The sequence below is a fragment of the Amia ocellicauda genome, chromosome 3 (assembly GCF_036373705.1).
Source record: "Amia ocellicauda isolate fAmiCal2 chromosome 3, fAmiCal2.hap1, whole genome shotgun sequence".
In the NCBI taxonomy this organism is placed as follows: Eukaryota; Metazoa; Chordata; class Actinopteri; order Amiiformes; family Amiidae; genus Amia; species Amia ocellicauda.
The window spans coordinates 26403899-26417300 of record NC_089852.1 but is presented as its reverse complement, the minus strand read 5'-3'; the positions used below and the strand labels follow the sequence as shown (position 1 = coordinate 26417300).

The window sequence follows — 13402 nt, the reverse complement described above, 5'->3', positions numbered from 1 at the left end:
AAAACAGGATGAGCAGTTTTGAGGCCATTTGACATCTGCTCTGCCACCGCAGCCTCAGCAGCAGCAAGCAGCGCTAATTATTGTGACTCGGAGAGGAGCCACGATAGGCAGGCAAGAGCACGATGACAGGCAGGCTGGGACGCTGTCCATCTCGGGGAGGGGCATGTGGCTGCCCCTGGCTGTCCCTTTTTACATGCCATTCACCTACATTTTCCAATCGGAGAGAAGGGCTGGGGGTGTCTTCCCATTCCAATGCATTCCTCTAGGGGCCCCTTGCTTCTTCTCTACTCAATGAGGCCTGAGCTACTTAAACTACATTTTCTTCATAACTGCATGTAACGCAGTATAACAGTTTGCTTGCTGTGGCTTCCAACATCACCATGTTAACTGTGTGGGGGGGGGGGAAACAGGAGAAATTTAAGCATATAATGATATGCAGGCAGGCTGTGTGCAGCTAGGATTTGTTAAGTACAACCCAAGGGAGAGAGAATAACGGTGTAGGCTTCAAAAAGCTCAAATGGATTTTTATTTTCCCTTTCAGAGCATCTTGAGGGGATCCTTGCTTTTTCTCTCTCCCCAAACTCCCATTTATGTGTTTTCTGACGCTTGTAACTATTACTTTGCGACCTTCAATAGCGCAGTTCATTTTATTCTGCAGTTTGCAAGGCAGCCTGTTGCCAGTGAGGGTGGGATCGTGCAGTACCACCAGAGAGCCACAAGCTTTTTGAAATGGAAATTAATATACTCCACGTGGGTGGTCCAAACTGTAATTAACACAAAAATGGTTCTGCCACTTAGCCGGAGAGACAAAGTGGTGAACTGATGGGAGCGTCTGTGACTTGGTGAAGGGATAGGAGGTGTTTGTGTAGAGAGAGAGTGAGAAGTTGAAAAGTTCAGCTTGCATTCCTTCTGGAGGGCGTTTGATGGAAATCTCTATAGAGACGCTTGTGTTTGTGAGACTGGTCACGGTGTATTGCTTTGTTCCACTTCCCAGACAGTGAAATTCAGTGAAGTTAGTCCCCTTGCTCTGAAGGACCTGACAAAATAAGTCTTCTAAGATCGCTTCTCTTTGCAATCATCTGCGTGGCTTCTCTTGGCACGCCCAGATTGTATACAAAAGGTAAGAGATAGATGAGCTCTAAAACTGAAGCCTGTGCTACAACTCATCTGGATAAGGCCCATACTGTAGGAAAATCCCAGGCTTTCAATGGGAATAGGCCTTGTGCTCAGCAGGTGCACAGCTCCCTCCTGTGGTGGGTTTGTAGAACGGCAACAGCTTCCTGACAGGCATGCCACAAAATCAATAAACATTTTTTTTATTGGAATCCAAAACATGAGGTGTTTTTTCAGAAGCAAAGGATGTCAGAGAAACAACAGCCCTGTTAGCTAGTTTGCAGAGAGCTGCTGCAACATTGTACCAAGTTCCCCTGACAGGTGAGTGACTGTAATGGCTATAATACAGTGGGGAGCTAAACTGTCAGGGATGACAAATCTAGCTGCTCTAATGGGGCCTAGAATTGGGGGTTCAGAGACTGCTAATACGACAGAGTACATCGTATATTAGCTGCCTTATCACTTGTGCATCCGGTCTCTGCCTCCTGTTGATCCGGCTCCATCTCTTATCGTGCCCTGAGATTTGGGAGTTGTCGCTAATTGCAGACTCCGGTGATGCATGCGGGGAGAGAACAGACTGTGATTACATCGTGTTTGTGTGCACTACAAAATAGGGGAGTCGGGCAAAGCTGACTGCAAATAACCAATAACCACCCCATTGATGAAAAAACACTGAGATCTCCACATGGCATATCGTGCCTGTGATTGGTGGATTTATTTATTTCATTGACTGGCTGCCCACACACTTAAATTCAGTACTGTTAGGGTGCTTGCGAAGGTTTTTATTTCATCTACTACTCTGCTAGTAGACCGGAGATTACACTGAACTTGACTTCAACCCTTGCATCACTGAAGTGTCTATATTTTTCTATTTTTTCTAAAGAGCTGACTGACGTGGTTTTGGGCAGTGGGCAGACCCCACTTGATTTGCGGATTGCCCCCTGGGACATTTCATTTCATGAGCCCAGGCGGAAGATGTGATTTATGACAATTGTGAGAGTGAATTTTATCTCATGTAATAATATTGACCTTCCAGGCAAGGCACCCTGCACCCCAATATTGTTTAAGATGGACAGACACTTTAGGTGCTGTCAGTTTAATGAATGACGGGCGCTGAATGAAAATCTTGCGTCAGATGGCAATTGGCAGATAGATTTAAAATTGTTGAAAGTTTACATGAGTAGCATTGCCTGGTGTAAAAACGTGAGTTCAGCATTACAGTTAAAATGCCAGCCTTTGGATTTGTACTGCAAAAACAGTGGCTTCCTGCACGCTCCAGGATTCCAGTCCTGAATTGGTTAAACTGGATTTAGCAGCCAGCCACCAAGTATGGCGAACTGGCCACCAAGGTGGTAACTGTCATGTACAAACCACTACTCCCTGCTACCAAATAGGACCCTTCTTAGTTCTTTAGCAAAATTGGATCACAGAATACGTTTCGTCTGAAGAACTGTTGTCTGCAGGGGGAGACCCAGTCCCTCTTCCTACATCGTTTTGTCACCATTAAGTTTAAGGTGTCCGACAGGAGGCCCCAGACACAGAGAGTGCTGCCTCAGCTGTGAGAAAGGCCCAGGAGAGTCATTGTCATGGCGTCAGTTTATTTCGCTCATGAATAAATAAGCGGCCAAGTCCCCCGTGCGAAGTGAGAGGTGACATAGAAGGCAAATAATTTGACTGGAGGCTATATTCCTCTGTTCTTTAAGAGGAAGGGGGGAGGGGGGTACTCCTATTCTCTGCTTCTTACCTAAATCAGACTTCTGTAAAACTGTGCAATGTGCAGTGGGTAATCGTCTACAAAGAGAGTGAACAGCTGGCACCTCCTTGGCAATGAGTGTGGCAGGATTTCTGTGTAACTTACTGCACCACTGTATGTTTCTGTAAAGTTTATCTTCAGATAATATAAATGCAGTTTATATTCCTATCGCCACAATTATAGATTTAAATGTATTTAAATATAGTTAAATGAATATATCGTTTGTTGCATTATACAGTTTTCACTTCCTGTGTTTGTTTTCCCTCCCATCCATTGTCAAAAAGTCAACAAGCTCCAATGTACATCAGGTGACCTTTTCCAAGAGCTCTGCAACTGGCGAAAAGAAGTGCTGGTCTGTCTTTCCCTTTGATAAGCAGGGGTTTGTGACTCCGAGCAATTAACCGCAATGAATTATATAAGCCCAGATCAGCTTCCTGACTCATTCAGCTCGCCTGGGGCCACAATTTTTTTCTATCCTCTCTCTACGTTTTATTAATGACGCAGCACTCATCGTTGCCAATTAAATGGTTTTTCATGTTTTCACTGAACAATAGAAACTGATGGCAGGATGCGCTCATTTCCCCTGCGGTCTCGGGAGGCCATTCCTTGGCCTTGTCCACAATAAGACATCCCGCGGATCGACACCACTCTTGTGTATGTCGCAGCAGTGAAGTGTCGATTACACCCGAGTCCAAGGCATTCATGTTTCCTTATTGCTCTGGTATCACCACATTCTGATAACCAGGAATCTGTAAATACGGGATTTTATATTACTTTGATACCATTTCTTTATGGAAACTGCAGTAAATGCTTAAGTTACATTTTAAATAGCATTTTCTGGGCCCTGCCTTTTTCCACCTTTACCTAGGTATGGCTAATGGCAATTCAAACAAAATGTTATATTCACAGTTGTCAGAAGTTGTGAAAAGTGTTGCTTGGATATGGCTTAGTGTTGGCAAATTACACAGAACTGACATCATCAGTTTAAAACAACAACAAAAATACAGGTCAAGACCTAGTTTTAATGCACACTTGTCCTTCTCTTGCTTCCCTCCTGTATTACTGGCAGGATTGTGTGTGTGTCTGGCCTCGTCTGAAGTCGGGAAGGAGATGCATGCTGTCAGTAGGTGATGCCGAGCAGCACTGCAGGGATGAAACTGGCTTTAACGATCGCGTTTGAAACGCCATGTGCAGCTGACAGAGGCGGCGCAGCCTCAGCCATGTGATATTTTGTTTTTCACTGGAGGACTGGATGGAAAACAGCACAGGGTCTGTCTCGCAGAGAATCGCTGCACCCCAGAGCGCCGTCGTGACGAGTTTTATTAACAGTCTCTGTTCAGATGCATCTTTCAGTCCTGTCTCTTGAGAAGCCACATTCAAGTGTGATTACTGTTTTTTATTTTTTTTATTTAAATCAGAAAACCCACCCCTTGTTATCTAGTGCTGGGGCCTGGTTCATTCTCCTCTTGGTAGGTGTGTCGGAAACTTACTAAATAATGTTTTTTGAGGGACTTTAATGCTCATCTTACTAGTTTTGCATTGTCATTTGATTAATATATGGATTGGGAGGTATGGTTTGTTAGTAGTTTATGGTAATAAAGATCTAGGGGACTAGTCATTTACTTGGACCTGCAAACTGCAAACTGCAGTGAAGGGACAAACCAGTGGTAAAAATACACCTTGCCAGAATCTGTGTGAATAGGCTTCGTTGTGCACAAACCGCGTCTCTTGTCTCGGGAGGAAGTGTCATCCCTTGGCAGGCTTTGACAGGCCGAAAGAAGTATTGTATGCAAACTGAGAGTGGGAACTCGGTCCCTGAAGTCCACAGCGCAAGTTCTGAGCATCGTTTGTCACAAGCTGCAGCCCTCATTAAGGTGTTGTCCGATGACTTTGTGCATTGCAGGGATCTGGATCAGGAATGGAACAGGATATATAAGGAAGGAAGGGACTCTGCTTACCTGGAGCTTCGTGGCACCCCAGCTTGGTTATTGGGTTGCAGCCTTTCCTTCCACCACAGGAGGTAAGAGATGGGAGTGGGAGATTAACCCTTTTAAGTCATCTTTTACAGCTACAGGTGGTGGGGAGGGGAGATGGGGGAGTTTTTAAAAGCAACACCCCCAGTCAGATACATCAAACAGATGCTCTGCCTAAAAATGTCCTTAATTAAGGAAAGAAATGTGTGAGAGAGGGTGATTTCTTATGCCTGCTCCCCATTCCCATTCCCCTTTTCTTAGTCTAAGCAGCAGCTCTCTGTCTCTTGGAGTACTACAGCTGTGTTTGTTGCAGTTGAGATCTTGTTTTCCGGTTCTCGTTACTCGTCGGTTTTGATCAATGGCTTGATTGATCCTGGGGTGTGCAGACTGATGACTGACAAACTCCCTTGATTGCAGGCATGCCTTTGAACTCCTCTGGCCTGCGGGATATCACCACCTACCACACCATCTTCCTGCTCACGATCCTGGGCTCCATGGCTCTGCTGGTCCTTATTCTACTCTGTCTGTTGCTGTATTACTGCAGGTAAACAATGAAAGCAATCTGCCCAGGAACAGAGGTTGTCAAGCATTGCCCAGAGAGGACAACTAAATGACATTGTATTATACTCCTCTAAGCAGATGATAAAAGCTTGATATGTTTTTTTGGGGGGGTAAATTTTACCCACGTCCACACTAGTCCTATGAAAGTAGGTAGTGCTGTAGCATTACTGGACCACGCTTTCATTGGCTGGCGTTTCTAGATACCACACCAAGTCTCAGGGCTACGTCATTTGTGTTGTGGTTTTTTTTCCCAGGAGGAGGTGTTTGAAACCCCGGCAGCAGCACCGCAAAATGCACATCTCCTCCACGCTGGACAGTGCCAAGAAAGACCAGGGCACATCGACGTCTCACATCAACCTGATCAGCAGCAGCCACATCGAGACAGCCTCGTCCAACGGGGACATGGACACCAACACCCCTGTCATGAAGTCTACCTTCTCCTCCTCGCGGGACTTTCAGAGCTCCCGGGAGGAGTTCTTCAAACAGATCCCCTCCCAGAAACTGAGGCACTCCAAGATCAACACGGACACCATCACACGCCGGGGAGGACCCATGGAGAGCTTCCAAATGAAGGTGGCCCGCTCTACCGACGTCTCCAACAACCTGGACCCGCCTTTGCTGGATGACTACAGAAGAAGCTACAGCTCCATGGCGTCCCAGCAAACTATGGAGGACAAGAGTGGCGATGGCCACCGTCGCCACGTCAACGACAACAAAGGCTACAGCCAAGACCCACCCTCTCCCCCTCCCCTGCCACCACCCTTTGACCACTACCCCGGCCACAAGCCAGATAATAAGCCTCCCGACTTCATAATGTCCCAGTCGGTGGACCACCTGGCCAGGCCCACCTCCCTGTCCCAGCCAGGCCAGCTCATCTTCTGTGGATCCATTGACCAGATGAAGGACAATATGTACAGAAATGTGATGCCCACTTTGGTCATCCCGGCTCACTACATGAGACTATCCTCTGACTTCTCTGGCATGGAACAGGCGGTGGGGATGACCATGGAGCAGCAGCAGCAGCAGCAGGAGATGGAAGGCATCCAGGTCAGTCTGTCCATGCCACACCAGCTGACACCTCAGCAACAGCAGCAGCTGCAACAACAAGCCAACCAGCAGAACGAGGACCCTGAGGGCCGAGGGTGGGGACCCCATCCATCAACGGGCCCCGTCCGGATCCCTGTCCTGTTCAATGACTCCACCATGTCGCAAATGAATGGAGAACTTCAGGCCTTAACGGAGAAGAAGCTACTGGAGCTGGGGGTCAAGCCACACCCCCGGGCCTGGTTCGTCTCCCTGGACGGGCGCTCCAACTCCCACGTGCGGCACTCCTACATCGACCTGCAGGGCAACGAGAGGAGCCGGAGCAACGACGCCAGCTTGGATTCGGGAGTGGACGTCAACGAGGCCAAGCCCCACAAGAGGATCAAGGAGGAGCGGGAGAGATTGGGCCACGGGTCCATGGCCTACTCCAAACTGGCCTACATGGATGACACAGAGCAGAGCAGCAGCGAAAGCAGGACAGCCATGTGCTCTCCTGAGGAAAACTCTCTGACTCCACTCCTGGACGAGAGCCTGGAGAACAGGGGAGCCACCATCCCCAGAAAGGGACGCAGCCGGGGAAACAGCTCCAGGAGCAGCAACAGCGAGATTCGGCGAGACTCCATGACGAGTCCCGAAGATGAGATGAACGACCAGTCGGAAGGGGGAGATGACCAAGGGGACAACAAGAAGAGCCCCTGGCAGAAACGAGAAGAGCGCCCCTTGATGGTCTTCAATGTGAAGTAGAGCATGGGCCCTCCTGTCCCAGAGTTCTCCTGTTCCATAGGTGAGGGGAGGTCATATCCCTTGCCACAGCCCTGATCCCGTTTTCTTAAATGGTGTCGCTCTAAATCCTTCTGGAAGGGTGTGGATGTGTGTATGTGTGTGTGTGTGTGTGTGTGGGGGGGGGGGGGAGGGGAGGGGGTTGTCCAGTCTAGGAAAAGAAAAAAAAGAAAAAAAGAGGACAAGAGCAAAGCACAAGCACGAGACAGACCATGTGAGGACCAAGATGTGTAACCCTCTTTTGTTTATAGTCGCCTCCGTTGTTTCAAAGTGATTGCTTTGGTGACCTTCTAAGTCCTTTCAATTCCCCGATGTTTCAGCAGGTGTTCATCATTGTAACATAGCGGCATCCTGGCATACGAGTTTGGTCAGTAGTGATACCGAAACATCTCCTTGGAGATGGGAGAGAGAGAGAGAGAGAGAGAGAGAGAGACAATCCTCCTTGAAGACCGGAGAGGACACAGACTGAGAGTGAACTGGCGGAGAGATCAACCAGTAGCGAGGAAACGGATCAGTGTGAGACAATTGTATTTCTTTTCGTTGCCATGAGTAGTGAACCGTAAACCTCACTCATCCACTTTCAAAAAGTACTTTTGTCTTAATATGTCCCTGTTACCAGAAACATCTACGGTGAGTCATTTTATATTGACTTTTGGAACAATCCAGCAGGCTTTATTGAACTGCTTTATTCCTATGGAAAGCAGACAAAACTGGCCCGTTTGCAGCAGCACACCGGAGAGCTGAAGGGGGGGAGGGCTGTGTAAATGTGGCAAATGTATTCCGTTCATGATTGCCCCCCAAACGTGACAGACTGGCACAACCTGCATTTTTTTGTGGATTTGGAGCAAGGCCTTCTGTGAATCGAGTAATTTTTGGGCGCAATTTTAGAAAGAAGTGTGTGATTAAATGGTTGTGCTACACACATCAGGTCAATGTTTATTTTAGGGGGGTATTGGTGGTTGTTTAAAGTAAAGTAAATCAACGCCGGATTTTTTTTTTACTTACAAATTCTTCTGCAGGGTTTTGTTTAGGAAATTTGGCTTTCCGAGTAGCCTGCACCGTAAAAACATTTTTCAGTGCAGTGAGTAATATTGGGGATTTTTTTGCCACCCGGTAATGCAGAAAACTCTGAAAGCTGATCAGCAGGTTGTGAAGGGGGAAGTCGGACTTTGTTTTTTGTGCAATGCTGCGACTGAACGCCATGGATGTTCTTATTTGGTTCTGATTTTTTGTTTCTGTTTTTGGTGAGTTGTTTTTCTAACCTGTGGATTTAATTACTGGACTCTGTATATATTAGAAGAAGAAGAAAAAACTATGTTTTCTGTTTTTATAAGTTTCAGCCACACTTCAGTCATTCTTTAAGCAGCGGTGCTTAATAAAATAATTTCATCTGCATGTTATAAGGGGGAAGCGTGGAAACTTTTAAACAGAATTTCCATTATAGTATGGGTGATGGATCCCAATGGTGTCATTATTGTAGAAAATAGTGTTTTTTTTTTTAATGATGGAAAACTGAAGGCATTCTTCCTTAGCAGGATGGGATTAAATAGATTGAATGAAGAAAAAAGTAAAACTACCAGAAATATTTTTCATTCTAGAACTATAGTCAAAGTTCTTATTTGTTCATGAGGTTCCAGATTCCAGTTCTGAAACACAGGCAGACCTTGTAGTGTCACACTGCAGTGTTTAAAAAAAAACATGGGTCTTGATTGGCTGGCACCCTAACTGTACAACACTAGCCCCTCCTCCCTACTGTTCCCTTCAAGAGAAGGACTGGGAACACGTTCAAATCAGTTTGGTCTGACGGTCCGTTGGAGACAATCTGTGTGTAATCAGGGTGATCTTATACACCAGTGAAGGCCCTGCTTGCTGCCCTGCTTATAACTTGTAAATGAATGTTTAAGAAGCACACTTCACAACGTTTTCCCTGTACCCATATTGGAAAAAAACTCTCTCTCGCTCAAGTGCCTTCTTTGCATAGACGCTGTGGAAAACGGAAGGCTTTTTCAGCATGCGATGAAAGTAGGTTGTGTGTTCATTTAAATAACAAAGGTTCATGGCTACATATTGATAAAATAGATATATATTATGTGCCAAATGACACAGACTGAATTGTGGACCCAGTTTAAAAGACATCTTTGTCTACCAGCATTAATTCCCCATACAAAAAAAATATGAAAAAGGTTTTATAGAAGGCAAAAGAGAAGGAATTATATTGAAATAATATATTGCATGCACCTATGTAGTATAGGAATAATAATTTTTAAGTTAACTGAAGAAAAAACATTTGGAAAAACATGCTAAAGGAAATGTCAGAGGTCTTGGAAAACCAAATAAGGTGTCTATATAAGCCAAATTCTGCAAATGAATATTTGAATGTCAAGGGAATATCTGTGCAGTCTGTGCTTCAAATATAATGAAAGCGTGTTGGTCTCAGTCCATTTCACACGCACGTAACTTTCTGTGTCCTGGATGTTTATCAAGTCCATGCTTTGTGATATACATGCCACCAAGATTTTCATTGCACACTAGGTGGCACCACTGTGCACACTACACCACACACAGCCTGTGATCCTAGCCTCTTAGGACATTGAATGGAATTATCTACTTTTTGCCCCTCTGCCTACAGGATTGAATTTGTTTACACTGCATTGAAATGTAGAACAGAGTTGAGTCCAGGACCTTAATTGCCCAAAGTGAGTCGGGTATCCTTAATATATAATTTGACTAAAGGAGGTGCCTCCACCTCTGCACGGTGTCCAGATTGAGAGAAGTTTAAAAAATGAAGAGTTCCTTGTTTTTTCTAAATAATGGCTGTGTGGTATATCTTTTGTCTCTTTGTCTATTTAGCTGTTTTCCATAAGGAACACCCCTTATTGTAAAAAGTCTTGTTTCAGACTGTGCAAATCAGTGGCGGTTCTAGCCCCTTTCATCTGGGGGGGCATGGCTGGGGCCAGTTGTAATATTAGGGGAGCCATCATGCAGGAGGGGGGGGTGTTTTGTCCGCGATGTTGGGGTGGGGGGTTGCTGAGGGAGGTTTGTACGTGATGCTAGCGGGGGGGTGGTGCTCACAGTGTTATGTCCGCGGTGCCAGTTAAAGGGGCCAAACTTGCTGTCATGGGGGCACTGGCCCCCCCTCAGAACCGCCACTGGTGCAAATTCAACAAAATGAAGTCACGACTGAATTATGCACGCTCTTTAAAGCACTCCACTCCATTAAGGACTGCTTGTAGCAAGGCTGTTGGGTGGAGTCATAGAATGAGCCATGACTTTGAGTGTAAAACGTTCCCCAGAGCCGAGACTCGGCCTTACGGACGTGAAGAACCTTCACTGCCATTGACGATGTGCCAATCTTAATCATGACGTTGAAAACCAGCTGAGCTTTGAATAGGGTCTATTTCCAGTTCTGATCCAATCCCTTAACCAGCTTGATGCCTTAGTGACTAACTATGAGAACACTGCTGCTCCAGACAACAAATACCTTCTCCGAATAACAACTCATCTGTCCAGCAGCTGTAATAGAACAGAGCACTAGCTAGAAACGTTTTTTTATAAAGTAGCCATAAACTGACACACACACTTTTGGCCAGAATTAGTCTAGTGGATTTCAAGTCACGTTTAAGTTTCCCCTTGTTGGCTTCTTCATTACTTTTACATTGATGTAGCTTGGTCAGTGTAGGCCTTTTCCCCAGTCATAAGATGTTTTTGTGGTTTTAATATTAAAATATGTTTGACATCAAGTTACTCCAGAGCTGTGCTTAGCTTTTAAACAGCTAAGAGTGGGAAATGGTTGGGTGTGGTTTAAAAGGCATTTCCAGGTGCAGGATGTTTTTTTTCCCAAGCTTTTCTCTCCTCTGATCACCTCATATCCTCCAAAAGTGAAGCCTGTGGGATGTGACATGATGTTCAGGTGTTGTTGGATTGTTGTGACTGACAGTCACAAAGCAAACTGCTCAACGACATATTCCAGCATCCTGGTACCGATTTGCAAAACACAAGACACTCGAAGATCGAAGTGTTATCAGAAGCTTTTTCAACTCTTGAAAGCCTTGTTGGAGGGAGAGTGGTTTTGCCCGTTTGTTTTTCAAGGTCCCGTTTTACACCCCAGAATAACTACACTGTGTGGTAATTCATTTGCTCGCTCCAGTGGATGCATCCCTGTCCTACAGAACCTTTTAACATCAGCAAAAAGTGTGTGTTGTCAAGAAGCAACCCATTAGGGCTAGAGGTTGAGTGATCTGTTAAGAGGGATGCCAGTCTTTGGTGGTTCAAGGTGAAACTGTCAGGATTTAAATAATTAAAAATGTAGATCCCTATTAGAAACCGGTGAATCAACTTCAGGTGTCTGTATGAAAAAAAATGAAAAAAGTTTGTGTGCATTGCTTCACCTGAAGTGGCTCTCTGGATGAGATTCATCTTTGCTGTGAGAAAAAAGGACCCAATTTAAAGTGGAGAAAAGCCATTTGTGCAGAGGAATAAACCAGTGATTGCTTGAAATCTAAATTCTAGTCTTTTGAAACAGTACATTTGATGGATGGATGGATAGGTGAGGAGGAATGGCAATGGCAGAGTCAAGTTACCAGTTCCTTGAAATTCTGAGTCTGATTGTAAGACTTTTTTTATTTATTATTGGAAGATCAACCCTGTTCTGCTTTTGTAGTAAAAAAATAAAAAAAAGCTAGAATCTGGTCGTTTAAAGGGCCAACTCCTGTCCTACCAAATACCTGCATTTGTCTAGGTGCCTTAGTTCTTAACAATCCATGTTTCAGACATCTATCTTCGTCCAATGTGTCACTGACAGATAACCAGACACTTGGGTAGTAGTAGACTTGTTCTGTCTTTTAAAGAGTGTGTAACTTTTTAATTCTGCCCAAAAAGAAAGTGACCCAACTCATTTTTGCCATCACCTTATACAGTACAGTGGGTCTTCTCTCATCTGCTCATTAGAGCAGTTGTTGACGACTGAATGTGAAGGTCATACTCATGCGCCACAGTCTGGTCTTATGTTTATCAAAAATAAAAGAACTTGGAGAGATCTTGGTTTTGGCAGGAATCATCTTTTTTATGCAGTTGGTCACACTGATTCCTAAATGTGGCTGTGACTTTATTGGTGGCTTGGTAATCTATGAATGAAGAAAAGTACCTGGTTGTCCACTCTGGTATTATATGAATTATTAGTAGTAAGCCTTGGATTGTACTTCACTTCCAACCAGGACAACTTCTCTACAAAAGCATCTTGTGCTTTTTACAGTTTTGATGATTTTTAGTTTCTGCCTTTTTTTGGGGTTGCTTCTTTATGACATTAAAAAATGATAAATTAGTTATTATTCGCCAGCGGTTGAGCTTCCACCACTGTTGCACAAAAGGTGCAATTTTTAAAAGATTTTGTGGTAAACTGCGGTGTCAGATTTCTCCACACAGAGGCAGCGTTATGCAAATGGTTTTGTTTTTGCTGCTGTTTTTTTCAAGCTGGATGTTCAGTGAATATGCTTTGGAGGACAGGGATGCTCCATGTTGTCAAGGCTATTCTTTGTTTTATATATATATATATATATATATATATATACACACACTCACCTAAAGGATTATTAGGAACACCATACTAATACTGTGTTTGACCCCCTTTCGCCTTCAGAACTGCCTTAATTCTACATGGCATTGATTCAACAAGGTGCTGAAAGCATTCTTTAGAAATGTTGGCCCATATTGATAGGATAGCATCTTGCAGTTGATGGAGATTTGTGGGATGCACATCCAGGGCACGAAGCTCCCGTTCCACCACATCCCAAAGATGCTCTATTGGGTTGAGATCTGGTGACTGTGGGGGCCAGTTTAGTACAGTGAACTCATTGTCATGTTCAAGAAACCAATTTGAAATGATTCGACCTTTGTGACATGGTGCATTATCCTGCTGGAAGTAGCCATCAGAGGATGGGTACATGGTGGTCATAAAGGGATGGACATGGTCAGAAACAATGCTCAGGTAGGCCGTGGCATTTAAACGATGCCCAATTGGCACTAAGGGGCCTAAAGTGTGCCAAGAAAACATCCCCCCCACCATTACACCACCACCACCAGCCTGCACAGTGGTAACAAGGCATGATGGATCCATGTTCTCATTCTGTTTACGCCAAATTCTGACTCTACCATCTGAATGTCTCAACAGAAATCGAGACTC

At 44.9% G+C, this 13402-nt stretch overlaps 1 protein-coding gene across 1 annotated transcript in view; it reads left to right on the top strand.

The window, feature by feature from the left end:
* Window positions 1-8824, top strand: part of fam171a2a (family with sequence similarity 171 member A2a) — a 38350-nt gene extending 29526 nt beyond the window's left edge. The window contains exons 6-9 of the mRNA XM_066698719.1: window positions 4770-4886; window positions 5257-5383; window positions 5655-7228; window positions 7548-8824. Coding sequence (XP_066554816.1) covers window positions 4770-4886; window positions 5257-5383; window positions 5655-7188 — 1778 coding nt within the window. The 3' untranslated portion in view covers window positions 7189-7228; window positions 7548-8824. The remainder of the gene's footprint in view (window positions 1-4769; window positions 4887-5256; window positions 5384-5654; window positions 7229-7547) is intronic.
* The last annotated feature ends 4578 nt before the right edge of the window (window positions 8825-13402 follow it).